Source organism: Contarinia nasturtii, unplaced genomic scaffold, assembly GCF_009176525.2.
Source record: "Contarinia nasturtii isolate CC-2019 unplaced genomic scaffold, AAFC_CNas_1.1 Cnas_scaffold_1699, whole genome shotgun sequence".
NCBI lineage: Eukaryota > Metazoa > Arthropoda > Insecta > Diptera > Cecidomyiidae > Contarinia > Contarinia nasturtii.
Window position 1 is genome coordinate 1403039 of NW_022199032.1, and position 26938 is coordinate 1429976.

General features: G+C 34.0%; 1 protein-coding gene across 1 annotated transcript in view; it reads right to left on the bottom strand.

Annotated features, from left to right (window-relative positions):
* Positions 1–26938, bottom strand: part of LOC116347033 (RNA-binding protein Musashi homolog Rbp6) — a 371521-nt gene that overhangs the window by 260779 nt on the left and 83804 nt on the right. The window contains exon 3 of the mRNA XM_031777427.1: positions 15823–15904. Within this exon, the coding sequence (XP_031633287.1) occupies positions 15823–15904 (82 nt within the window). The remainder of the gene's footprint in view (positions 1–15822; positions 15905–26938) is intronic.

The window sequence follows — 26938 nt, forward strand, 5'->3', positions numbered from 1 at the left end:
AACGCTCAATTTTTCCAAGCAATCTCTCATCTTATAATACAAAAACAATGAAAACGAATAAATCACAAAAAGAATTCGAACATTTTATTTGTTCATTTTGTAATCGATTCAGAGCAGAGATACAGAGCGAGAAAACGGCAAAAAACCGCCTGAAAATTACAACTGGCAAACGTCTTACTTTTCGCTATCGGATCTTACCAGAGCGAAGATTTTCAATATGTTAAACATTACTGCAACTTTTTTGCAACTGTTTCGAACAACGCACAAGAGCCATTTATAAAGTGCAACAACATAGATACATGTATATTCCATATTGTTACTTTATTTAAATTGACTTATTTATACAGTTGGCATTTGTTGTTAAACAGAGAAAATGAAAGAAAAAAAATACCCAAAGTATTACACTGTGCATAAAGAAAACTTTTAATACATTATCGAGATTTGGATGGGGGGGGAGGTAGGTATAATGAGAGACATGTCAAATGAACAATGTGTATTTTATCGAAAAACCAACAAATTTGAAACTTACACGTATTACAATGTATTTTTTATTTATGTGATTTTTTGGCATTTACTTCCAACGAAGTTGCCCGAGAGAATGAGATTGGAAATAAAACCACAAATGCAGAGAAATCATGCAGAGAAATCGAAAGAAATATTGTTTTCCAACATTATTTTGAGGTATGTTTGTGAAGTATTGTACTAATTTCATGTGTAAATAAAAAAAATATGTATAAAATACTTCTTCGGAAGTTCCCAGTGTGACGCAATACTGTTAAACATATTTCGATATAAATTTTTTGTGACGCGTTCGCTTATATGCATACAGAATGTTAACATTGCTTCGCCTTTTTCACCTAAAAAAATACGACAGAATGCATCACTTGGGAGACTACCGTCCCTCGTGATAGAAAAGTTTTAAAAAAAATTGATTCAATCCGATGTGGGAACGGATACACAATTGTAAAATTATCAGAGACAGTTTCTCAGAGCAATATATCTGAGGAAGAGCGCTTTAAAGAGTCAAAGAAGCAGATCTTTGAAGAGGAGTTAAAAAAATATCTAAAATTGTAATATTATCAATTTGAAATCAATCGGCTCCTCCAAGCACTTTTCCACACATATATGACTCTGAGACACCGTTCTGGAAATTATTGACGCCATATGTTGATTCGGATCAATAAAAGTGGTTATCTAGGTTTATATTTGAAGGTGCATTTCAATCCAGCTCAAAACAAACATTCAAAAATTTCTAATTTTGAAACATCTATAATTACAGCAATAGCTTCACAAAAAAAGTTGTCGTCTGATTGCCAACGGAACTTCGCCCATTCAATTATCAACACGGATTTTCACCATTTACTACTTTACATTGTAATGAATCTAAATGTCGTTGGTGTCTGTGGCTTGGTTAGCATTCACTCAATTTTCACTTACACATGCATAAATAATCAGCATTTCATTGCAACATACACACACAAGCGCGCGCGCGAAAAAATGTATAATTATGTTTTTGCATAAATTGCACAGGACAGCAACATAAAAATGTAAATAAAATGGAAGTTCTGTATCAAAGGTCCGTTAGTAAAAATCAGAGAGACAGAGAAGCATAAGCATGGCCATGGTCGTTGAAATTCATACATTAGCACATGCACATGTGGTGTATACGTTCGCACCAAAAATGAAAGGCAACTATATATGGAGCGAAGAGACAAAAAAAAAACCACAAACTATAATACAACACTGAACCAAATATTTTGGTTAATTCAAGTAACCAATCCATAAATTATATTTACCAACGGACATATAGAGTTTTTTGATGCGGTTTTAGTTTTATGCTAATGAAACTAATGTCCTTTCAAAAAAAAAAAAAAATACTTCACAGAGATTCAATATTAAATATTCTATATTGAACTTTTAACCAGAATAATGTGTTCAGTGTGTGTTAACAGGAGATACTTTGATATATAACCATAATACATGTACACACTACACACACAAGATGCTATTTATATATGCATTTTGCAATGCAAATGTATTGCTTTGGCTTGCATTGGCCCAGCATCGAGTTCAAAAAATGTATATAATTTTTTTATGTAATTGCGTTGATTTGGTATATATTCTTACGTTTGTTGTGGCAGTGTGTATATTTTCGTTAGCTGGCATAACGCTGCCTGTTATTGTATAAAAATTGAATAAATACATGCACATAAAATTACTGTAAAATTCAAAACTAACTATTTAAATCCTAAAAAATAGTACCAAACAACGAGCATGAGCGCGCACTCACAATGAAACAAACAAACAAAAATCCAACAGATCATCAACAGAGTGCGGTGTAAAGAGAGATAAGAGAAATATGGTGGTGTGCTTTCTACTCCTATCCCCAAATCGGCCGAGAGAAGGAAAAAAAACGTGGAAGAAAACTGCATAAATAAATTCAGCACACATAAAATAGATATGAAATTGAAACATTGAAAAAGTCGGAATGAAAGCATTCACTTTTTGCCAATTTATTTCATTTGCGCTTTCATATACATATATATGTATGGGGAGGGCAAAAGTGGCAACAACTGAACCGATTCAGCCATACACATAAGAATGAGAAGAATTATATGTACAAACGTTGAGTGCTCGCACAATGTCTATGCTTGTCAGTGCTTACATAAATTAACATAAATATAAATTGAAAAATACCATTTTCACACATACATTCACTTTTGCATTTTTATCTGTTTTGCCCCAACCGACGACGACGCTCATCCAACCAAACGATAGAACGTGTGAACGGCAGATTGAATGCCATTTCTCAACAACACCAACAACAACAGTAACGGCAAGAACATCAACACCAACAAAACTAAACATTTTCTACTATCAAAATCATCTGAATACATAATTCTATAGAAGCACATTTTTGCATAGAACGGCGCTTTTGTGAAAATAATAATAAAAAAACAACAACAAGAAGAAGAAGAAGAAGAAGAAGAAGAAGAAGAAGAAAAAAGTTAAAACATTGAAAATAGGCCATAACAACGGGAGTCAAAAACACGTTTAACGTCGATCCGATAGACAAAGACTGGGTAAATGAGCGATAGCAAAAGAGAGAAAATCACTCAGAAAATGTGAATAAATAAACTGAATCAGAGAAAATGATCAAATATGCAACGAAATGATATCACACGCGCACAAACATAGCCAATATATACACGCTTCAAATGTGAAACGCATCCAACTTGACTGCAAAATATTCGTTAACATAAACACATTCAATGCCTTGCACTTTATTCGCTAAATATGAATGGAATGTGTGAAGTACGAACGAAGCAATCAAAGCATTGCAACAATATATGTATAACGATCGTTTATTAGGCTAACTATATGGCCATTTCTCATACAAAATGTTGAAAAAGAAGAAAAAACACTTTCAGCTTATACCATCGCAACTGTGGCTTTCGAAGCCGAACAAACAATATATTCGATCATCAACGCAAAGTTTGGCTTCGCAATGGTATGTTGCTTGTGTGTACCGAAACTGGCATCTATGCGAAAATACTATTACCAAATGTGTATTGTGATATGTGTGATGCAAATCTGATAATGTTTAAGGTGTTCAAAATCATGCTATTGATTGGCATTTTGGTGCTTTTCTAATCAAAACGAGGTTAGTTGTTTTATCGATGCAACTATCCATTGGAAAATGTCCATGATAAAGCAATACTCTTTCCGACTGTAAACGTGAGTGAACACACACACACACACATTATTCGCACCCACCCGTACTTTATCTCACCATATTTCCAATGTGTGTAGTGTGCATTGGTGCTGGCACTGGGTGCTTATGGCTGTGCATGCATGTAATGTGGCATGTAAAATAATTTACGTTCACTCCGACTGTTTGCGGCATTTGCATTGTATCATATACAATGTACATTATACAATAGAGGCAAAAGCTAATATTATGAATAAATCGCAATCGTGTGAACATGACTCGACACAAAATCAAATGTATGCTTTGATCCTGATTTAGCAGAGTTTTATTCCCCCCGCATTCGACAAATTAAATCCTATTTGCCTATAACACTAACACTTAACATGGAAATGATTAATTAAATCATATCTGCCACCTTCGCACTTTTTCAATTTGGTCACCTCACACTATCACACACACATGTGGTGTCCCTTGCACAAAACCCAAACGAAAACAGTCACACACACACAACAAGAAAGAGACGAAGAGAAGACGATGAAGAAGAGAGAGAAAAAAAACATGTTGCGCCAACACCGATTACCAAATACGAATTTTGACCATGGCAAATAAAGGGACTTCGTTTGGAGGTTAATGTTTGTATTAATTTTAATACAAAACCTCTTCTCTATCTAAAATCATTGCGAAGCTCGGCCAGAATGAAGAAAAACCGTATAAAAGCCATATTCGTAGCCAAAATTCGTAGTTCGCTTCGTTTCACATGGTGTCGTGTATTGCATGGCTCTTTTTTGATTATAGCTTTAGGACAATATAAATAAACACTATGACTGTTCACATTACATAGCAGTGCACAGCTGCTCACCGAATGCTATTAGGGTTTTGATGTTTCTTTTCGCTCGTTCGAAACGAGTTGAGTTAAGTTTATTCGAATCGGGTGCAGAAAGAACGAAAGAGAGAGAAATTGAGTCACATTCAATGCGTTTGATATATATACACACACACAAAAGTAAAATCAAAAAACACCAGAGAGAACCAGAGAGGGAAAATGTATTTGAATAAATGTGTTTCACTGGACTGAAGGGAAAAATGGAGTGCGATTTTTTATATGGTTGGACCTATTAAACTCATAAATAAACGAAAATAAATTTTCGAAACTTCAAGGCAAACAAGACGACGCATATTTTTTTTTTGTGTTATGCGACAATTGAAGAATAAAAACAGCGTCAAGCAAGTCAATCGATTGATGTCGTAAATATCTCAAGTTTTCTTTCTCCCTTTCTCTTGCTGCAGTGTTGGTGAAAGATTTTTACGTTTGGTTTGTAGTGTGCTATGTGACAATTCGCCAAATCGACAATCCAGAATGTGATGTGGGTCTGGACGAGTGTGTGTGTAAGAGAGAGAGAAAGAGAGAATGTCAAACCATTTTACTCATTGGAGTGCTATATATTTTAGCTTTTTGTTGAAAGTGAAATAACCATTATTATTACTTTATTTTTTAACATCCACTCGTTTGGTTTAATGGTGGTTGATTTGAATTTGTATGCGTGAATTTGTGTATTTTTTTTTCTTGATGCGATATCTCGATCATTTTACACATAGCAAAACTTTGTCGACGGTTACTGCTTTCTGCGTTTGCTTTGACACTGACGATATAAAACAAAGTTTGTTGACAAGAAAGAGAATGAAAGCGACAGTTTTCGTGTGCTTGCTGCCCGTTTTAAAAGTAAAACGTTTGAAATTTTTCACATTCGCTTTGAAATGAAGCGAATACATGAACACATTGAAATCAGTCAATATCATTTGAAATGTGGACGTTTTTTTACGCAGATGTACGCATTAGAGAAAAAAACCGCCAAGGTAAATAAATAACTAAAGTTGCATATGAACTTTGATAATGTGCAAACTTTTATAAGGCACTAATTTTAATTGCCCCAATGGCCATAATCGATTTACACAGCTGAATGAATGAAACTACAGCGTTTTTTTTTGTTTCAAAAAGCAATTCAATTGTTTCCCTTCTCTTTATATTATAAGTGAAGGAAAACTAATATAAGTGGATGGAGTGAGGCAGAAGAAAAAGGACGTCATGTACAATTGTACATATATTAGATCGTGTAATATTTATGTTTAATTTTCTGAATCATACAAAAATGTTAAAACGTAACACACTTATTCTAGTGGCCGATAGTGTGGGCTATTTGAAATATTAATAGTCTAGCACGTCATATGTTTGTTGTGCGAGAGTGATTTTGTTTTGTTGGACATTTTGAGTTGGCCAAAGTTGAGCATATATCATGCCAGCAACACCAGTGTTTTACCGAAGTACATTGTGCATATTTGAAGTGTGAACAGCAACGAACAATGAATTATATGATGGTGGAATGGGGGGGCCTCTTATTGGAATTAGCCAAAGGTAAATACGAAAATCAATATATATTGGAAGTGAAGTGAAAAAAAGGGAAAATATCTCTCTCGTTCACACTCTCAATTATATTTACAATAAATGCCGCCATCGGCTACTTATATTAATAGAATGGTTGGCTATTGCCACAATCGAACCGAAATACACAATATCAAACAAGATTGTATTTAGGTGCTTTGGTGGTTAACACATTCTATTCGAATGGCTTATAAGCTATGTATTGCATAATTTTTATGTTTCCGATACGATGATGAACTGAATGCTTGAACGACGACATCTATATGCATTGATCCCTATAAATTATGTTCCATGCCAGTTACAGCAAGCGAAAGAGCAATAACAACATCAGCAGTTGGAACATTAGCAACATACACGAACAGAAGCATGCATGTTATGTTCACCTTCGTATTGCAAAGAGGACAAGAGCGAGAGATCGAACGCAAGATGAAAGACCAACATGGTTTGTGTGTGTGTGTGTGTGTTTAAATCACAAGGCTCAAATAAAACGAAACGAAAGCCATGTGATTGCTGTGTGGCATACCGACAAGCGTGTGCACGATTCGCATGAAAGTGTACGCACCACGCAGCAGTTCAGACAGCGGGAATCATAAATCTTTTAGGTCGCTCGATATTCATTTACCCTTGGGACATTCAACTGATAGGACCAAGTGTGAGTTGTAAATTTTTTTCCGTTTGGTTTATTTTGCGTTTGTATGTTTTTTGTTTTCATTTTTCCTTGTTTTTTTTTCTACTTTCTGGCCACTTCTTCTTCATCTCATTTATCACACTCCATTCGCTTATTATTGTTAACAAGATTTTTAGCTGTATACGTGTGTTGGATTTGGTGTTCTCGCCATTTCATTGTTTCGAATCGTTTATTCAGATGCCAGCATTATAGAAACGTATAAATATGTGTGCATTTATGTTTATGCGATACATTTCAATTTCATATATTAGCTTTTTTCTACACTTCTTGATGACCAATCACGGTGATTTATTTTCGTTTGCTCGTTTCAAATTGTTTCGGCGCTATTTTGCAAATCGTTCACTCTTTTGATGTATCAACAGTATAAAAATCTGCATTTATAATATTTCTTTTGATAAACAACGTTTAAATCTTTAATTTAACTCTCAACTGTATTTAACAAAAGCTATGATAAACAAGCAGTTTGGACCGCGAAATACGTTTGTTATAAATTTAATAAGTATGTATTATCAAACATGGTTTATCTGTATTTATTCGATTGTTGTACTGTATTTATCAATCTTTTAAACATCTTTTTACGGTGATCGAAAGTGACGCTTTTCTTATGTGAGCACTTAATGTGATCAAGAATATAAAACGTTTATCCTTCTTTGTATCGTTTTTTTTTTAACAGATTAAGATATTTTGGCAATTTTCTTTGTTCCCTCCATATACGGTGTCCTGAAAATCAACTGTATGAAACAAGTCAATAAGAACCAATTTTTTCGATATACAAATACCATTGAATCTTCATTATATACATAGGTGTTGACGAGGGTACCTAGGGTTTGGATTACCTACCCGAAAGCCGAAACATTGTTCGGAACCATAAAAACATTTTGGGAGCACTGGATTCTTTCGATTTACTAGAGTTTTTTGGTCAGGGGTTTTTGAGGGAAATTTTTCTTCCCGTAATAAATTTTTCTGAGTGGAACCATAAAGCCTTTTTTTGCTAGAGGTTTTGCCTAGACAATTCTTTTTACAGTAAATAAAAGTGACTGTTATGAGGACTCCCTACGAAATTATGCCATCAACCCCTTCCATAGATTCTGACGTGGGTCCATAGGGCCCATATTACCCCCCAGATTTTGAAATTACCTCCCCAGATTTAACGAAAAAAATTTGGAATTACCCCCCAGATTTTTCGAATTTTTTTTGAAATTACCCCCTCCTAAAACTCTGGACGTCAGAATCTATGACCCCTTCCCGCCCCCAAAAAAAATTTCGTCAGCAACTATGATCAGATATTAGGTATGCTGCTATTTCATAGACGCTTTTTTTTTTGGGGCGATCCAACTCGTTTTATTTTCTACATCTCTCTCGTATTCACATTCAAATATACAAAAGAATAGTAGGCTATGATATTTCTACTCGGTGCCGCTATATGCATAGCTCGAACCTAATGTCTGACTATGATTATCTAGTTTAACAAGTGTTAGTTGCATCAAAAGGTAAAAATTCACAATCTTGTCCACCAAAATCGCTATTGTCGAAACACAGACAGTTTGTATGCTACACTACAATTTTTCGTAACCTTCCAATAAAAAAAATCTTGTTTCGCTTTGATGTACTACTGCTATGTTTTACGCTTCGTCAAGTGTATGCAAATGATATGCTGTTTTTATTTTAGAGAATTCATTCATGTAAATCCTTCATGAGTCTTGTCTTATTTAATTCTGTCCATTCGCAATTAATGAAATTGTTTTAGTTCCTAATCGTAAGCTTCGTCGTAGTTTTAATTTAACAATACAATCCTTTATTTTACATTGTATCTTTTTCTCACCTTGATGATAAAGTGTCAGTGCTTGTTAATGTCATGCGGTAAAACATGATAAAGAATAGAGGAGAGAGAGAAAAAAGCTCATGTTGAAATGAAAATTATTGCTACTTCACTAAATTCACAATAAACTTGATTTATATTTGTGTTGTTTATTGAATGAGTGTACGGACTTTAGTTGTCCAATCTATCGAAAATACATTTATATATGTATATATGAAAATCGAAATTTATTGCATACGTCGTTGAGCAGGCAAGTATTGATTCGGTTTTATGTGTAAGCCATGCGGTTGAATGAGAGAATCTCTGCTGTACTTAAATCTCAACGTGTGAAAATAAATCGACGAATAAGATCCTCGAGAAGTGTATAAATCTAAGCTTCTTCCTCTTCTTCGGTCGTTTTTTTTCGTCATCCGTTCAGTTCTAAGTTGGTTATTTTTGTTGAGCTTGTACGAGAATGCAATCATCTTGAACTATAATACACGAAAGCATGGATAAAAAAAATATTCACAAGTAATATGTGTATATCTACATGAATTTTGTGCGCATTGTAATAAAGGTACTGCTTAAGGAAAATGGAGAGAGGTAGAGAGAGAAAGAGAAAATAACGGAACAATATGCAATGAGGTGAGAGGGATATACAATTAAACTAATGCCAAGCTATAAACCAAGCGATAAATTTCTCACTGTACAAAATGTATCTACATTCGCATGACTCTCTCTTTCTCTCACACACACAAACCTATCTACACATTCGAATTCACGCCCGAGTGTGAAATATATTTAAAGGTGTTCGTCGGTGCCGCTTTCCAAAGAAATTAAATAGTGAAATTTCGAAAATGGATGCTCTGAATTTATGACAAAGCCAGATGTAATGAAATTCAGTAACAAAAAACGGATATACAGATATGCTGAGATATATCTACGGTGTGGAAAGAAATGCACTAAAAGAGATGTGTGCGCACATTAACCATTTCTTTTGAAAATGAAGTGTTAGATGGAAATTAACCTTGCCCCCGAAATGGTTCGAAGATGTGAAAGTAGGACCAATTTGGTATCCATTTAATGAATATCAACCTGTAAAATGAACACCAACACACGTTTAATTCATATTAAAAAATATAAAATTGTAATGCGAAGTGAGAACGGAAAGGTTTGCACTTTTGCTTGATAACCATTGAACAAAGGAAAATAAATCATGTGTAATCAAATTGAAAAGAGGTTTTCCGAAATTAGTAGGGCGATCCATATTCCTTTACAATGTATTTTCAAAAACAATTAATCTACTTGTAATATAGTGGCTTATATGGCCATCGTCGCATTAGTGCCGGCTTTGCCCATGTGGAAAAGAAACACTAAATTAAGTCGATTTTTCTAGACACAGATTTCGCCATAATTTTTCTTATATGTCTATACAAAAAAAAGAGCCATGTGTGAATGGCACGATGGCGAAACCATTATTACAACGCTGCAATTGTATACACGCTAAATGTGAAAATAACTTGCCATGTCACCCATCTTACTTCATAGGTAAACATTTTCAATGGACAATTTTTCATTGCGTAAAACGATGCGGTGGTAGATATAGAGCGACTGAGACAACGTTGAATGATATGTGTTTTTTTCGAAGTGCATTGTACACTGACTGAGATTTTTCCACTGATTATTACTCGCACGAATGAAAAGAAAATGGTAAATTAAAAAGTCTGCTCAAGTTTACAATTTCATTGTGTGCACATCTCAATGCAAGTGTTTATATTCATTTATTTTCATGGTGCGCATCAGTATATGTGATTCATTTGTTTACTTTATTTACATTTTGTGCTAATGTAGCAGCCGCATTTTGGTCTTGATTTTCTTTTGTTTGGCCATTAATGGCGATAGCAAAGGCAGATTGTTGTATTCAAACCATGCGAAGCCAAGAGTGTCTATGGTATTTAGCTATTTGATGATAAACATAAAAGAGAACAAGTAAGTAGCGACGCGGCGCAGGTAGAGAAAAGAGAGATGAATCAAAAATGATGATGACGAAGAAGTAGTAGAAGAAGGGTAATTTAAATAAGAAAAACACGAACAAAACATTTTTTGAAAATGGTGTGATGTGTGTAGGTGACGGATATGCTGAACAAAGTGAAAATTGACAAAAATGCGCGATGTTTGAATCTCGCTCATATTGTCGTTGCTACCAATGTTGTTGCTGTTGTTGCTGCTGATGAAATGTGCACACACGGCATGTATCAACAGAACACGTATATTCGTTGTCTGTCGTTTTCTATGTTAATAATCTTTTTTTATTCTGACATATGAATCTACGACAACAACAAAAAAAAATGCAGACACACACACACACAACGAACATGAGAAATTAATTTCCGTTGCAACTAGAAACGCCAAAGCAATATGACTACATACTCAGTAGTATACAATGTACACCTGAGTGTTTATTGTTATTGGTCCATTCTCCTTGTTCTGTTTTCATTATCACTTTTGCATTGAATGCACTTACAGCTTCCGCTTTTTTTCTCGCATTCCCTATCTTCTTTTTTTAGTTTGTGTCCCTATTTGTGTATTATTATTTTTTTTTGGTTTTATTCTCTGGATTTTTCGCTGTGTCGTTATAATGTCACTGGGATGTCAAGTCCATGTCATTTCTATACTTGAGCACGCATATCGTCCTTTACAATATGTTTGCTAAGTGTATGCATGTACAATTACATGAAAAAATGACGTGACTACAACAATGACATCGACCAAACGAAAAAGGAACATATTCCACTAATTGTGGTTAGCTTGTTTTCGAACCCAATTTTCGCTTAATACAAGACACATCTTTTACACTCTCAAATCTTTTCTTTTGCTTTCTCCCTTATCCTTTGCTTCATTTACTACACTTTTTGCTTGCTATATCTTTCAGCTTATCGCTTGTGCCACGAGAGTATACAGCGTACAATGCGTTCACCACATCTACCCCAATAGCTATCTATCCAGAAAGAACGATCTTTCCTTTTTTGTAAAAAAAACACATACCACATCGTATGTGTATGAGTTGTGTTTGTATAACTTAAATAGGTACGGATACACTTTTCATTTTATTTATTTTATTTTCATGTTTATTTTTAGCACTTTTTCTTCAACACTTACATACGGGCTTGTTTCTTTTTAATATAAAAAAACACGAAAAATAATACAACAAAAAAACGTATTCATACGACGATGCATGAATGCACTCATTTTATATTTTATGTGCACCGTTCACTTGCAGGCCATGCCACTGTGTATTATACTAAACAATCTTTTGGTGTTATCAACTTCGTATTGGTTCGTAATTTTTCTCTTCTTTGATGCTATTGTTCTATTGTCGTTTCCGTAAATGTGCACATTGTTCTTTATGCGCTTCAGACTATATTCACTATATGAATCAATATGACGTATAGCCACTGAAGCGAACGGAATAGCATACGACGGACGGCCAACGAACGTTGATACCATAACAAAAATGAATATAATCAATTCGTTGAATTTATCCAGTCTGAATCCTAAGATTAAGTCAGATTTTCGATTCAAGCATATTTACGCGTTTAATTTATCGGAGAATAGCTGAGATTATTGCATCAAAGTATTTCATAATTGTCATTGATTTTATATTAGAACGAAAAAGAAAACTTGGACGCAGATTTACTATTTGACTGTCACATAAAATGAGTGAACATATCGTATGAAATCGGCGATTGTCATGCGTTCACTAATAGAGACTGTCGGTGTTCAAAAATCTCGTTGGATCTAATATAAAATCAGTGACCATGGGGCGATTCGTGCTAATATTCTTTTGTTTTGCTTTCGTCAAGTAAGTCACATTTGTTGTTTCGAAAAAGTAACAACTGCATTACTGTAATTCAAAAAAATATCCATTCGTCAGTGTCAAGCATTTTGAAATTTTTCATACCAAAAAAGATTATTTAAACCTTGTGCTACAAGTAAAAAAAAAAAAAACAATTTTCTGAGCTATTCTTGTATAATATTTTATAAAATAAATATATCTCAAATAGAAAATCAGTATGAAATTGTAAGAAATCTCTGTAAAACTTTAGTTTCTGTTGATTGTAACACCAAATGATATCGATTTATAAAGTTTTTCACGAAGCGGGAATTCTTTTTACCAACTTGAAATCGATGTTTTTTGTTCAAAAAAAAAAAAAAAAGACGAAAAGAGAAGTAATTCTTCGCACATTTCACTAAAGAATTCACTTGGAAATTGAATTTTCAAGAAAAATTCTTCTTCACGCGTGAATTATTTCACAAAGAAAATTTATTCATCCACATAGTTTGTCTTATAGTTTTTTTTTTATGAGAAGTGAAAAAAAAACAACATGCGCAGATTGTAAAATATGGAACACAAAAATAATTTGGATGATTCAACAACGTTAATTAGTTGCTGTTTCTTTTTGTATTAAATTTGTGTAATGTACATTGTACACTCTGAGAAAACTCAGATGTTAAAATTCAAAGTAATAAGAGAAAAATGCCATTTTAACATGGAGAGGTTTTTAAACATGGTAAAATCTTATTTTACCCGCAACACATTTCTTTGTGGGTAAAACCGCATTTTAACATGTGAAAAAATCTCTCCATGTTAAAATGACGACAAAATGCCATTTTAACATGGAGAGATTTTTGAACATGGTAAAATCTCATTTTACCCGCAACACATTTCTTTGCGGGTAAAACGGCATTTTAACATGTGACAAAATTTCTCCATGTTAAAATGGCATTTTTCTCTTATTACTTTGAATTTTAACATCTGAGTTTTCTCAGAGCACACGAAAAAAGCAAATATACAACGATAAACATGTCATATGCTCAATGATAAATTTTTCGAATGCTCATCAACAAAGCAAATATAGAAAAAAGGTCGAATTGAACCATGCACACACATGTGCAGAAAGCGAAACGGCATGGGTTATTTCATATGCATAGAAAAAATTGAATATATTTACTTATTGCTTATCTTCTCTTTATCGTCAATCTTGATTTCCAGCAAAAAAAAATCGAATGACATTGTTATTCATTCAAATTCAAAAAAGTACGTGGAATTCCCCTTCCGTACACCCCTTTCTTTGATACCTTTGACACAGCGAAAGAAATGCCAGCGCATTTTCGTTACAGTTTTGTTTCCATCAAAATGGAAATGACACACAACAAAATGCATGATTTTTCCGTGTGTGTGGGGGGGGGGATAAGAGGAAATACGTTATCGTTGTTGTTATTATTATTGTTATTTGTGCCCCGCAATAAGGACGATGTCAAAAATGATGGGAATTACATTTTTTTACATAGGCAAAAACCGTTTAACTTTAATTTATTTTTCGTTTTCTTCTCTTTGAAATTCAACGAACGACGAAATAAAAAGCAGGCAGTCACACGAGGAGTACAATTTCGAAACGACTGTATGTTTGGTTATACGCAGAAAATTCAACGCCGAACTTGGTTTGTTTATCCTTTGTTCATCTCGTTAAATATTTAAATCATATACGTGTGAAAATGAAGTATTATTTTTTACCGAGAAATGAAATGGCTCTTGTTTGTAAATTTTCCGGGAAAATTCGTCTTTGAATACATCGATCAATCATTTTACGAAACAATTTTAATATGAAATGATAGGCTATCTTCCATACTTGTTGTCACATTAGATTTGGTGTAATTCGCTTTGCTGTCATTGTACATTGGTGGAATCAGAACGGTTTTTTTCGTTTTTAATCCAATCTAAATAATTTGTGTTATTTCATGTGCATGTGTGCTTTTTTACATTGAACGCGAATGTCTTTTATTCTGATTGATTTATGCTGTTTTACGGATTGTAGGTGACACATGGTTAATAATTGTATTCGATGAACTTCGTTTATATTGTTGGATTTCATTTTAAGTGACATATTGTGCTGAAGATTCATATATTGGAATAGCTGACATTATTTTTCAACTTTTTTTTTCATGATTTATTTGAGAATTTATATTCCAGTTCAAGTTGAGCGTCCAACAACAGTCCAATTTTTTTCATACTTTTTTCTCTGACGAGTGCAAAATATTTGGTCGGTGCTTTTATTTATTCATAGTTTATGCTGTGCGTACTGTATTCGAACCAAACGCAGTGTCGAGGACACTAGATTTGATAGAACTCCTTTAAATGTGTTATTTGCAGTGATGTGTAAAGATACTATCTAAAGTTTAGATAACAGATAAGATATTTTAAAAGTTTTAAAATTCTATCTAGATAAGATAAAAGATCTCGTTATCTTTATCTTATCTTGCAGTATCTTCTGGTTTTTTCATACAAAAATAGCGAAAATTACGTTTAGATAAGATAAGATATTTTGGTAAAGTATCTGGAAAAATTCAGATAATTTTCAAAAGTATCTTAAAAACCTCAGATAAAGTATCTTTGCCCATCACTGGTTATTTGGTAATATTGTGTATAATATGTCATCATTTGTGATATTCTATGTCGGTGTCCTCTGCGAAATTTGAAATATATGAATTGTTTTTATGCTGAATTTTCTACTTACATTTCATAAATTCATCCCGGATATACAATTTTTTCTTCTTCGACTTGAAATATCTAATTTACTTGACTATAAGCTCATAATAGCACATAAAACGAATTTTCCACACATTCCTTTCGTAAATACTTCGCTAAGATCTAATAATATCTAATCCTAATAAACTACGTAATCAGCTTACTGAAGATGTGGCTATATGTTTAAAGTAATTCGATCCAAAAACAAGACCAATAAATATGAATATTTGATATAGATTCAAATCGACAATTCGGAATTAAAATCGAATGCTATGACACGAACAAAAGCAAACTTGCAGAAAATAGTAAAAATAGGCTCAATGAATTTGACGATGATTATTATAAATGTGTGTGTGATACAGCAAAAGATGGCATTAATTATTTGAAAAACATAAAAAAGACTACTTAAAATCGAAATGGATTTATTTTTTTGGTGAAATGTGTAAACAATCGTGGCCACAGAGTAACATGATAAGAAAAATGTATTTAGCATGCAATACTCAACACACATTTTTTGGCTCTAAGAAGACGATAACACATTTTATGCAAAATAATAATATTAATGATAATGATGATAACGATGCATATAAATCAAACTTACCTCGACCGACGTGTTGATGGGTCTTTCATGACCATAACTTCTGTTATTTCACCAAATTTACTAAAGTAATCCCGTAAGCTTTCTACAAAAAAGAGAGAGAAACAAAAACAAAAAGCAAAAATGTTATTCGAGTATTTCAAACAGAATACAGAAAATGGATTTCGATGGTGTTTTTGGTGTTGCATTCATATACACGCATACACGCCATACGAATTGTATAAACAAAAATGTACGAAAACGAGAAGAAAAAAAATTCCAGCACGAAACAAAAAATATAAGAATTAATGTTTTATTTTATTGCTGTGAGATGATGTCGCTATGCGCATCCCAAATTCATTGCCCAATTATGACACTTTAAAGATCATAATGCATACAAAAGTACATGGAAAAGTATCACATTCGGCACAAATTATTTTATATTCGTCGCTTTTAGACGGTATTCGTCGAGTCTTTCGCCCGTAAACTTGTGCTTTTATTTACCGTGATAAAATAACAAAAAATACATTGAAGAGAACGGTAGGCCGGGGTGTAAATCATACAAGATTAGGCTATCATTCCCTTTTGTATTTAAAATAAATTTTCTCTCAAATCATTTGAAATGGTAAATTCCAACATTTTATGTGCACGTTATTCAAATCAATTCTCTCACGCACACAAAACCACCCCAAAAAAAAACTAATCCAAAAAGCGTTTAATCAACTAAACTTTTTGGTTTGTCAGTTGATTAAATTCTCACCTATGCAAATATGTAGACAAATAAGATAAAAGCACAAAAGAAAACAACAACAAACGAATTCATATAAAAATGATAAAAAAGAAACTTTCATATTCCAAAACGTATATTTGTATAAAATGTATTTGCATTTTGTGAAAACATTGAAAACTTTCATTTCAACAAATTTATAGTTATGATATCATGATATAAAACTGCATCTCGCATGAAAATGGAATCGCAAGAGAGTGTGTGGGTCATGCAAAAGAACGACGACGAAAAAAAAAACGAACGGAAAATGATGACGACGATGATGAAAAAAATTGGCGTGTCTTTCATCGCGGAAATCACGCATTTCGCATAAATCATCGTTAAGTCAAATCGTCTGTAAATCGTCTTCCATAGATCATTTCAAGCATCAACTGCAAGTCAATAAATAAAAAATTTAAAGGTATTTACGAATGTGAATTGCTTGGCTCTTTTGTTCTGTTGGTTCTATTGGAGCCGCGATGCCGTGGCAATGCTTTTACATTGAAATGTCAGCCAACAACATATACACATACACAACGGTGAACATACACAAAATCATGCATATACATTGCAGATAGAGAAAAAGAGTACGAGGATGAGAACGACACATACGCTCGTCTTGTTTTGCTCACCCAGCAGCTTTCTATTTTATTTAAAAGTTGTGATTCTTCCTCTTCAGAGCTGCCAGATTGTATACGGTATGAATGTGTGTTGAAGGGAGAGAAAGACCTCGTTCACTTGCTACATCATTTTTACATAAATAAATTGGCTGCGTTTTGTAATCATAATTTATTTCTTTGCTTGGCATTCGTCGTTTCTCTTGTTTTGCGTATGATGCCATACCGATTCGGTTGTGTGTGTGTGTGTGTGTGTACAAAGAAGAGACGCGAAAGTGCCCTCAATGAAAAAAACTGCTTTATACATATATATTCTATGCCATAACTTGAGTTGCAGCACAGTACATCAATCCCGAGTTGTGCGAGGAGCCAGCACTCTTGCAACAATTCACATTTGACGAAGTTTCAAGAGAGAGAGAAAAAAGTTGATTGTGTAGGGTAATCAATTCTGTAACGTATTTTTACGGGACGTTTACCTAGTGAATTAGTTAAAACTCAGGCGAATGCTTGTGATGTGTGTGTATATGTTTGGATGCAAGGGTACGAAAACTTTGAAAAGTTAGAGTAACGATGCAAGAATAAAAAATGAATAATAAAAATAAAAAAAAAGTGTGAGCCTTTTTCCCTTTTCTACCGGTGAAAATGATGATGGGAACAATGGCATTGAACAAATCGGCTATTTGCTCTATCTAAACTTACTTCTCTTTTACTTATGGCAATTACGATGGTATTTTTTCCATAATTTATACAACCACTTGGTGAAATGTCACTTAGGTTGATGTTTTTTTTCGCTTCTTATATGTTTACATGTAAAAGAATTTTCAAAATTCTTTTCTCTTTTTTTACCTTTTTATATGAATATAAAAATTATGTGGTGATTCAGAGTTTTTATTTACGTCATCGTTGTTATTGTTGTTGCTTATTTTGCCGTTTTTTTTTATTCTTTCGACGGTAAATTTACGAGGAAAAATATGAACGTATTGTATTATTACTGTTGACAAAAGCGTTGAAATGTGTGCTTTGTTAATTGCATTTGTGAGTTGCAAAAGTAATAGCAATCTCTTTCAACTTCGTTCGCTATAAGTTGGTTCGGCTTTGCTCTGGTAGAGATTTTGCAAGCACAACCAACATAAAGCGACACAATGCTCATATTTCATTTAGTGGAAGCAGAAAGAATGGAGGAAAAAAGATAGTAGGTTGCAGGTTATCTTCTGTGGACGACAGATCATGCATATGGTGTTGCAAAAGTAATTGGGGTTTTATCACACATATATACGCACGCGAGAACGCTTTACGACAACCCATTTCTAATTTAAACTTTTTTTTCTCTCTCTCATCATGCTTGATGCATATTTCCGCCAAAATATCAACTTTGGTCTATACATATCTATTCCCGTCAGTCCTTGTCGAGCCACTCGTTGCTCACTCTCGTTAATAATGATGAAAATTAACATTTTATTTATGTTCGTTAGTCGAAAATGAAGCAGCTGCTTAACAGTTTTGCCATTTGAATCATACGTACAGAAGAAAAAAAATTTGAAGAAGAATTCGATTTTTTTTACTCTTTTTTTCTCACGTGCAATTTATGTGAAACGTGTGTTTCTGCATGGATGTAAGGGACGTGCACTGTGTTTATACAATTCATTCATCGACTTGGTGTTGAAAAGCTCCTTTTATACTGATTGTTTATTATTACTATTGCCGGAGTGCATGTATATATAAACACATATAAAAAAAAGAATATATATTGGTTGTTGTGTGGTAAAATGCTGTGAGTGTATGTAAAAGTTTCGTTATTCAATGTAATCCCGTCAAATTCCAGGATATATAGTGATATTGAATGGGAAATCTTCAACGTAATATGCGAACGAAGAGAAATGCAGTTTTATGTTATTCGTGGTTTCTATTTCATAATAATATGCTTATTATTTGCGTACCCGCTCTCGTTCGTTCTTTTTTCTTCCTTTTTTTCTTCGTTCGTTCAATTCGCTTGTTGGATTCTCGTGCGCGGATGTCTCTATATTTTATCTTTTGGTTTCACTGAAAATATATGATGTTCTTGGCATATTCCGCTTTTAGCAAAATCTCACCTACTTACTCGAAGAATCCAGTTGATTTTATATATGTTTTTTTTCTTTTGCCTTAACCTGATCTAGGGTTTAACACTACCACAAATTTTCGCAACCGATTTACACCCGATAATCAACCCAAACTTATTTTGCCATTCCCAAAGCATATAATATTTGAGATTTTTTCGTTCGTTTCTTTTCAACCATAATTTTTTTTTTATATGAAGTTTAGTGTCTTTTTTAATTTCACTCGTTGATGATTTTACCACCGATTTCGTATGCAGTCATAAAATGTTGCCTGAAACCAAAAACGGAAAACCTTTAAATTCATTGGATTGTAGGTCTAATCGAAAATTTAAGCAAACGCATTTTTGCGGCTCAAGTCGATGTTAACCGTTGATACTGTGGTAGAGATACTGAACTATAAAAGCCCACGATACGATGAAGGTATTGTGTGTGTTGATGGTCAAATGGTCGCGATAATGTGAAAATGCCGGTGTCATTATTGTGTGTCCTATGGTGATTTGTTGTTGTTATCAGAAGGTGTGATAAGCTTGTAGCATTAGCGGCATTCGCGGAGAAGCAGTGTCTGATTTGCGTTGATTTTTACGTGAAAACGATGGCATTATATGTAAAGTGAAGTGTAAAATCTTCATTCGTCTGCACACCAACCGATTTTCTCATTCGCTTTTCATTTTTTTTACTATAGGTAAATGTCACTAGCTCCCCACAATCTGAAATTTGAAAAACCATTGCCGGATATTGAATTTGTAGGAAGATGGTACCGATAAAAAATTAGTGATGGCTTCACAAATTCGTCTCTTGCAAACACTCTGCTCCCTAGGTTCGATAGCCGACAATGGTTTTTCAATTGAAGAATGGCAGGAGCTAGTGACACTCACCATTTTTTTTTCTTCTCACACCATCTTTAAAATGCTATACATATCTATATATGGATTTTTTCTTTAGTTGATAAATGCGAAAGGAATTACGCAAAACTGGTTTGCTCCATTGCCATCGCATCTCGCTTTCAGATTTCAAAATTCTTCTTTTATTGCAATTCAAGTGTTTGTTGCGCGTGATGCGTTCTGTTGAGGTGCAAACAAACGTTCAAAATACTCTCTCATCGCATTTACTCATACGCTCATTCACAATTCTTTTCTTTTTTTTTTTCGAGAAATAAAACTCGTGCAACTCTTTAATATCAACTTTTGGATTTTTAATCGAATGCGATGAAAAAAACGTTCCCGACAAAAAATGGTTTATGGCAACAGGGAGGAATTATCGGATGGAAAAATGCAATATATTACAATTCACCATCTTTTGCGTTGAAAATATAATACGAACATGTTATTCGATTCGCCTTTCATTCAGCTATTCGGTTTTTTTTTACATCGTGCAAAAAATGCGAAGCACAAAAAAAAAGTGAAGAAAAAGTAGAAATGGAAGTGGTATCAGCAAAACGAATGATGAAAAAAAAGCTCAAGCATGAATGGGAAAACGAGTTTAAGTGCAATAACAATTAGAATATAATATGCGCTATATCGATATATTAGCATTGCTAACTCCAGACGTTAAAGAGACGAGAGAATGTTGAAGTCGCGATTTATGTTCGAATCCAAATTTCACTTTATTTTACTTTGCAGCAGCAGCAGTGATCCAGATTATTTTTTGCATAAATATTACAGTTATGAGCAACTGAAAATTGCAATCTGCATCCACTTTCATGACTACACACACACACACAAAAAAACACACGATCGAATCGGCCAGTTGACAACTGTGCCAGAACTTTCCTTTAAATTTGTTTCAATTTAATTGAGCGCTGGGTCCCACCTAGCGCATAATGTTTGTATGTGTGTGTATATAAAAAAAATTTATCCAAATGTACATCTCAATTCGTCATTTTCATATTTTCCCTCGTTTTCTGCTTCTTTGGATTTGAGAACATAAAGTTTTAGCCGTTTTCGCCATTGAGTCGAGTGATCCAGTTTCGTGCCATTATGTCAAATGAAATAAATGGTGGCTCGTTTAGCGCCAAACGGTAATAGTATGGAGGGCGTTAAACGACTGCCACATTCTTATATTGAATGAACATGTTGTTCAGTGTGTGTGTGCATACGATGGCTTGTGTCTGCCATGAATTATATAATAAAAATAAATATTTCATGAAAAATATTTGCACATTATTTCGCTTTTGTGCGTTTTTATTTCTATTATTCTTCGTTTCGAGTGAGTGTTTTTGCTGGAGCGCGCACCTTGTCAATTTGAATTTCTCTCTTTCTTCGCTGTCGCCATGAAAAAGAACGAACGAACGAATGGAACACAAGATTGAGAGTTGTATAAGTGCACACGGATCAGTCGATTTTCATTGTGCAACTAATAAAGCGAGCATATAGAAAGAATAAATGTTACCGTTAACACCGATAAAGAGAGAGGGAGTAGAAGAGAGAGTGTATTGCGAAGTATTAAAGAGACAAAAGTAGGCAAAATTTCGATATAGAATCTGGCGATTCGAGGATATCGTCAATACATGCGCGACATAAACACATACGTTTTCTATTTTTCTCACCGTATTCCAATTTGCCATTTCGTCTTATTCCGTTTTTCTGTCATGTGCATGAAACGGCAGAGTGTGTGTGTGTGTGTTTGACAATGCCTCCGAATATGTAAACATAAAAATCAAATTACGTTAAGTGCACAGTAAATTGAATGAGTGAATAAATAGATAATACATAAATGAAATATTTTGATTCGATTATGATTCTAATAGAATTTTCGCCGACTAAAATTTTGCTCATTCGTTCGTACGTTTGTATATAAATACTGATATGCATTTTCTAGGCCAAGTTGCGTTACGCAACTGCGGATAAAATTACTTTGAGCGATCGAACACGACTTGGAATAAGTGTGAAACGACGCGATTGTCAGCCATACACCACCATTTCATTCGTTATTGCCGGTTGGATTTTCAATTAGACACGTAGATATTCGAATAAGAGAATATTCGTCTCAACATGAATTAGTTGAAATTACATAAGCGTGCAAATTGTTGATATTTAAGAAAGAAGTTAATCTAATGCACACCAATAACAACAAAAAACAGCAACAGCAGCAACAACATCGCGTCAACCAACGATGTAAATGTTCACATCGAATTTCAAAATAAACGTCACGAAATGGCAATATTTATTCAGCCCATTGATGTGTGCAATGTATATACACAATTTATTGTTGGGTGTGCTTTATTTTCATTTTCTCTTTTTTTTTTTCTTGTCTTGGTTTTGAAAATTTAGCGCGAAGTATTATGTTGTGCTGTGGACGAGTACCATTTTTGTTTTGCTCCAGCAGTGAGCCAAATGAGATTATCGCTTAGATTAATCTATTCATCGAGAGAAAAAAAGAAACGGGAAACGAACACACAACATTAAAACGGATCTAGATTTCGATTTGTATACACTGTACAGCATGTGACTAATAAATTCAAAACATTATCGCCGTTTGACGTTGATTTTCTTTGGGCCGGAAGATTGGTATTTTTTTCCCTGATAAAATCCCTCTCTGGTACTGCAGCATAATTAATGTGACCTTTGGCAAATGACCCTCGATTTTGTTGCTTGCAGTGCACTAAGTAACTAACACACACACTACCCGTATATAAAAAAAAGGACGAGGTAGAAGCAAGCGAGAAAGAGTTGCAGAAAAAAAAAATATCTGCAAAGTCTTGAACATTTGAATAAGATGCTTGAGAAATATTCAAGCATGCCATGAATAAAGAAGAGAAAATTATCAGTTGCAATTATTAGCGATGAAAGTAGCGGTAAATACTGTAGATGGTACGCATAACGCAAAAATTACAACAAACTTAGTTGCTATTGAAATGTGAATGAGTTTGTGTTTCTATGCGCCATAGCAGTGAAATAGATTTGAAAATTCATTTACAACGGTGGTGGTTCAGTGTTTGAATTAAAACTGCTATGTGCCAACACAATTACAAATGCAGCTCAAGAGCCTGAACACCACCTCCCCTCTCTGCACACACACACACATACACGCACATAGGCGGGCGGGCGGGCGGTCGGTTGGGCGCGCTCACAATATCTATTTCTTTTGCTCATATGCAAATGAACAAATAATAAGTATTACATATGCATACATTTGTCAAACGATATTCATTTGTTTTTGTGCACGTCGCAGCAAACACTCAACCATCGTTCCCGTATGCCATTTTTCTCTGCTTAGCGGTTGCGTTTAAAGTGTGTTCTCGCTTCGTTTGTCGTTCGCGTGTGTGTGTGTTTTTTTTTATTCTTTTTGTTATTGTTATTATTATTCATCATTGTGTGTACTTTTTTTTCTGTTTTCTTTTTCATTTGCTCCTTTTCATTTATTTTTGTTATTATTATTTACATTTCTTGCGGCCTCTCTTCGCTGATTACAAACTTCTTTTTGTTGGTGGCTGTGCATGTTTTCATTTCTTGTGCTCGCAGAAAGTATATCAAAAATACTTTTTTTTTCTGTGGTGATGGTGCTGCTGCGGCAGCGACAGAAGTGAATGGAAGTAGTGTCTGCAAGTGAGTTTGAATTGACGCACTACTACATTTGTTTGATCTTTCATCACTGATTTACTCTCTTTTTTTCTGCTCTCGCATTGGTACATTATGTGTCGCTACTATCGCCGCTGCGAAACTACTGTTGCTTTACTTACTTCAGCATCTGACTTGGTTATGTGAATGCCAGTTGATTTGAGTGTTTTTGTGCATGTACTTGTACTTGTGTATGTTCGTGCAGTTATTGTAAATTTTTGAGGAGCTGGAGAGCGTAGATGGTGCGATCACACACATGCCTGCATTTGCTGCACAATTTCCAAGCTAGCGCTATATTATTTAGCTTTTTGTTTATTTACAAACACTTCTTATTCACATCTTTAATCTCTTATTGCACAACCTCAAACAAAATAAGAACATATACACACATATAGAACCAAACAACCGACGATACAATACGTGCGAAACGCTCCCTCGTTCATTCGCCCATTCTTGCTGTCTCGCTTTTCGCATCGACGACAACATTTTACGAAATGCGCCCAAAAAAACAAACTCTTATAATTTGATATTTTTGTTGTACAACCACGATCCGTCTTGATTTGTTCTCACATTATTCTCCTTACTTACATTTTATCATTGTTAGATAAACAAAATTGTGTACATTTCGTTTTATTTTTCTTGTTAAAATTTTGTGTGTATTTAACTAAATGAAAAAATAAAGTGCAATAGATTTTCTTTTAAGTATAACGATCAATTCAATGTTGTAGTTGCTGCGACGGCAACGTATGAAAAGCGCGCAATCAGGCGTATACAGTAAACAAAAAACAACGAACGAACGAATGACAACGACGAAAGAACATAGTTTGGTTTATTTTAAAGTTTTGGCATGCAAAGTGCACATGAATGATATAAATTGAAAGTTTTTTTTTTCTAACTTGAGTTTTAGTTGCGATCCCATTCCGTTCATTGTTACAATTTGGAAAACTATGAGCACACATTTACAGGGACTGGTTGCACAAAATGTCGACAATTTGTATGTTTAGATCATTTTCATGTGTCGCATTCTCTTTGCGTTTTGTGAGTGTTTGTGTGTGTGTCTGTTTTTCTTTATCTATTTTGTTCAATTCTAGAACTTTTACTTCAAACTGAATCTACATTTTCTACTACTACACATCTACGTTTGAAATTGAAGATTTCCAATATTCCTGTGGCAACAAAAAAAAAACTGAACATTCACCAACCAAATCACTGTTCCTTTCATATGCTCACTCTGTTTATTCTTTGATCTGTTATTTTTTTGTTTATTTTTTCTTGATTTCGTCTGCTCTTGAACTAAGCGACTTTATTCATTATAACTTTTGTTGAACAACATCAACAAAAAAAAAGAACCCCAGTTTGAATAAACTGAAGATATTGCAGCAGACAAACTGTTTAAACATGTTTGTTAACATTTTAATTGTTATTGGTCTCAATAGTTAACTTTTATGTAGCTTATGATCTATGCAATAAAATCGCACACTACAAAAATCAAGTGATTGTTTGATAGGTTCCAAAATGTGTATTCTTCACCATTGCCAATTTCTATGCATAAAAAGAAATGTCAAAAATCGTACTCAACAAAGTGTTATAAAATTTCAAACCATTTTATGTGCCACCAAAAAGACACTCCACAGTCACACACACAAATATATACCGACACACAGAATAAAGAGCGATGTACCGACCCCAACTTAAAGCTGAAATATTGAGAATGTCGAACTCAACGAACGATATGCATTTGCACACTTAAATGGAAGCAACTTAAATATGTCGTAAACTAAATTGTTGAGATGGCACCAAAACGATGAACGATATAAAGTCGCCAAATGTAATATGTTGGATGTTGGTATCGACTGTTCCAGCTGTGACGAACATGCTTATTTGTTCCCCTCTCTATCTCTCTGAGCTCTTGATCAACACACAATACATACCGTGTGTATTCTAACATTTGAGTGGAACGTTCTTCGATGGAGGTATAGTGCCAAATGGGAAGAGAGGCGGGGGCGGTAGATACAGTCAAAGACAGAACTTCAATGTAATCATACACTCTGTACATATGTGTGAGTGTAGATTGCTTTTCTATGCTATTTTGATATTTTCAGTTTGGATTTATGCGAGGAATTTAAAACTACCGAGCATACTGAAGTGCATCTGGAAAACGGTCAAAATCAAATCGTCTTAAATTCTTGAAAATCCATAAAATCTCTTCTGGTGGTCAAAAAAGTTTCTAAATCAACATAGGTACATACTTTATGTTTACATTCTCCGCACCAACGAAATATACAGTTCGAAGCAATTGTGTTCAAACTTCAAAATTGGTCAGACTGAAAAGTTGCAGCAGCGGTGAATGTCTCTCTCTCTCTGTGTGTGGTGTGTTGGTGAGAAAACTGTTCACCAATATGAATTGAAAGAAGAATACACAGTAAAATGATTAACATACACTTGTCGTAAAAGAGACGAAATGACAATGTATATGTATTGCGTGACAAATCAGAGCTTTAGATGGCCGTTACTGCTTAAAATGCATAAACATTGAGTCGGACAGAACTTTTTGCTCACTTTGAATCTTATCCATGTGATAGTAGTTGTTTTTGACCACACTGCATTTCATAGTAGTTATTTTATGGTCGTATCCTTTTCTCTATCTCTCTCTCGTTTCGACTTCGAAAATCCACTGACCATATTCATTCGGTTCATTTCAAATTCGATTGTATTTTGATAGTAAATCTCTTCCATACGATAATGTCTATCAAAAAAACGTTTGAAAGCGACTTTTAGCCAAGTGCGACGGCACAAAATGTCACTTACAATCCGATAAATACATAAAAGACAAGATTCGAAGCTGAAACAATGTGCATTCAACACATTTTCGTATGGTTTGTCACCAATACAATGAACGGCTATGGCTAACTAAATAAAGCAAAAACACAATGGCAATGAATACAACATACAAAACTTAAACAAAGACACATATAAATTGAAAAGAAAAACCACCTGATTCACAGAGAGAATTCAAAATGGAATTCCGGTTCCTCGAATTACGCAAATTATTGTCTTAAATTCAATAAGATGTTGTTTTCTTTACATTTTCATCTTATTTTTCTC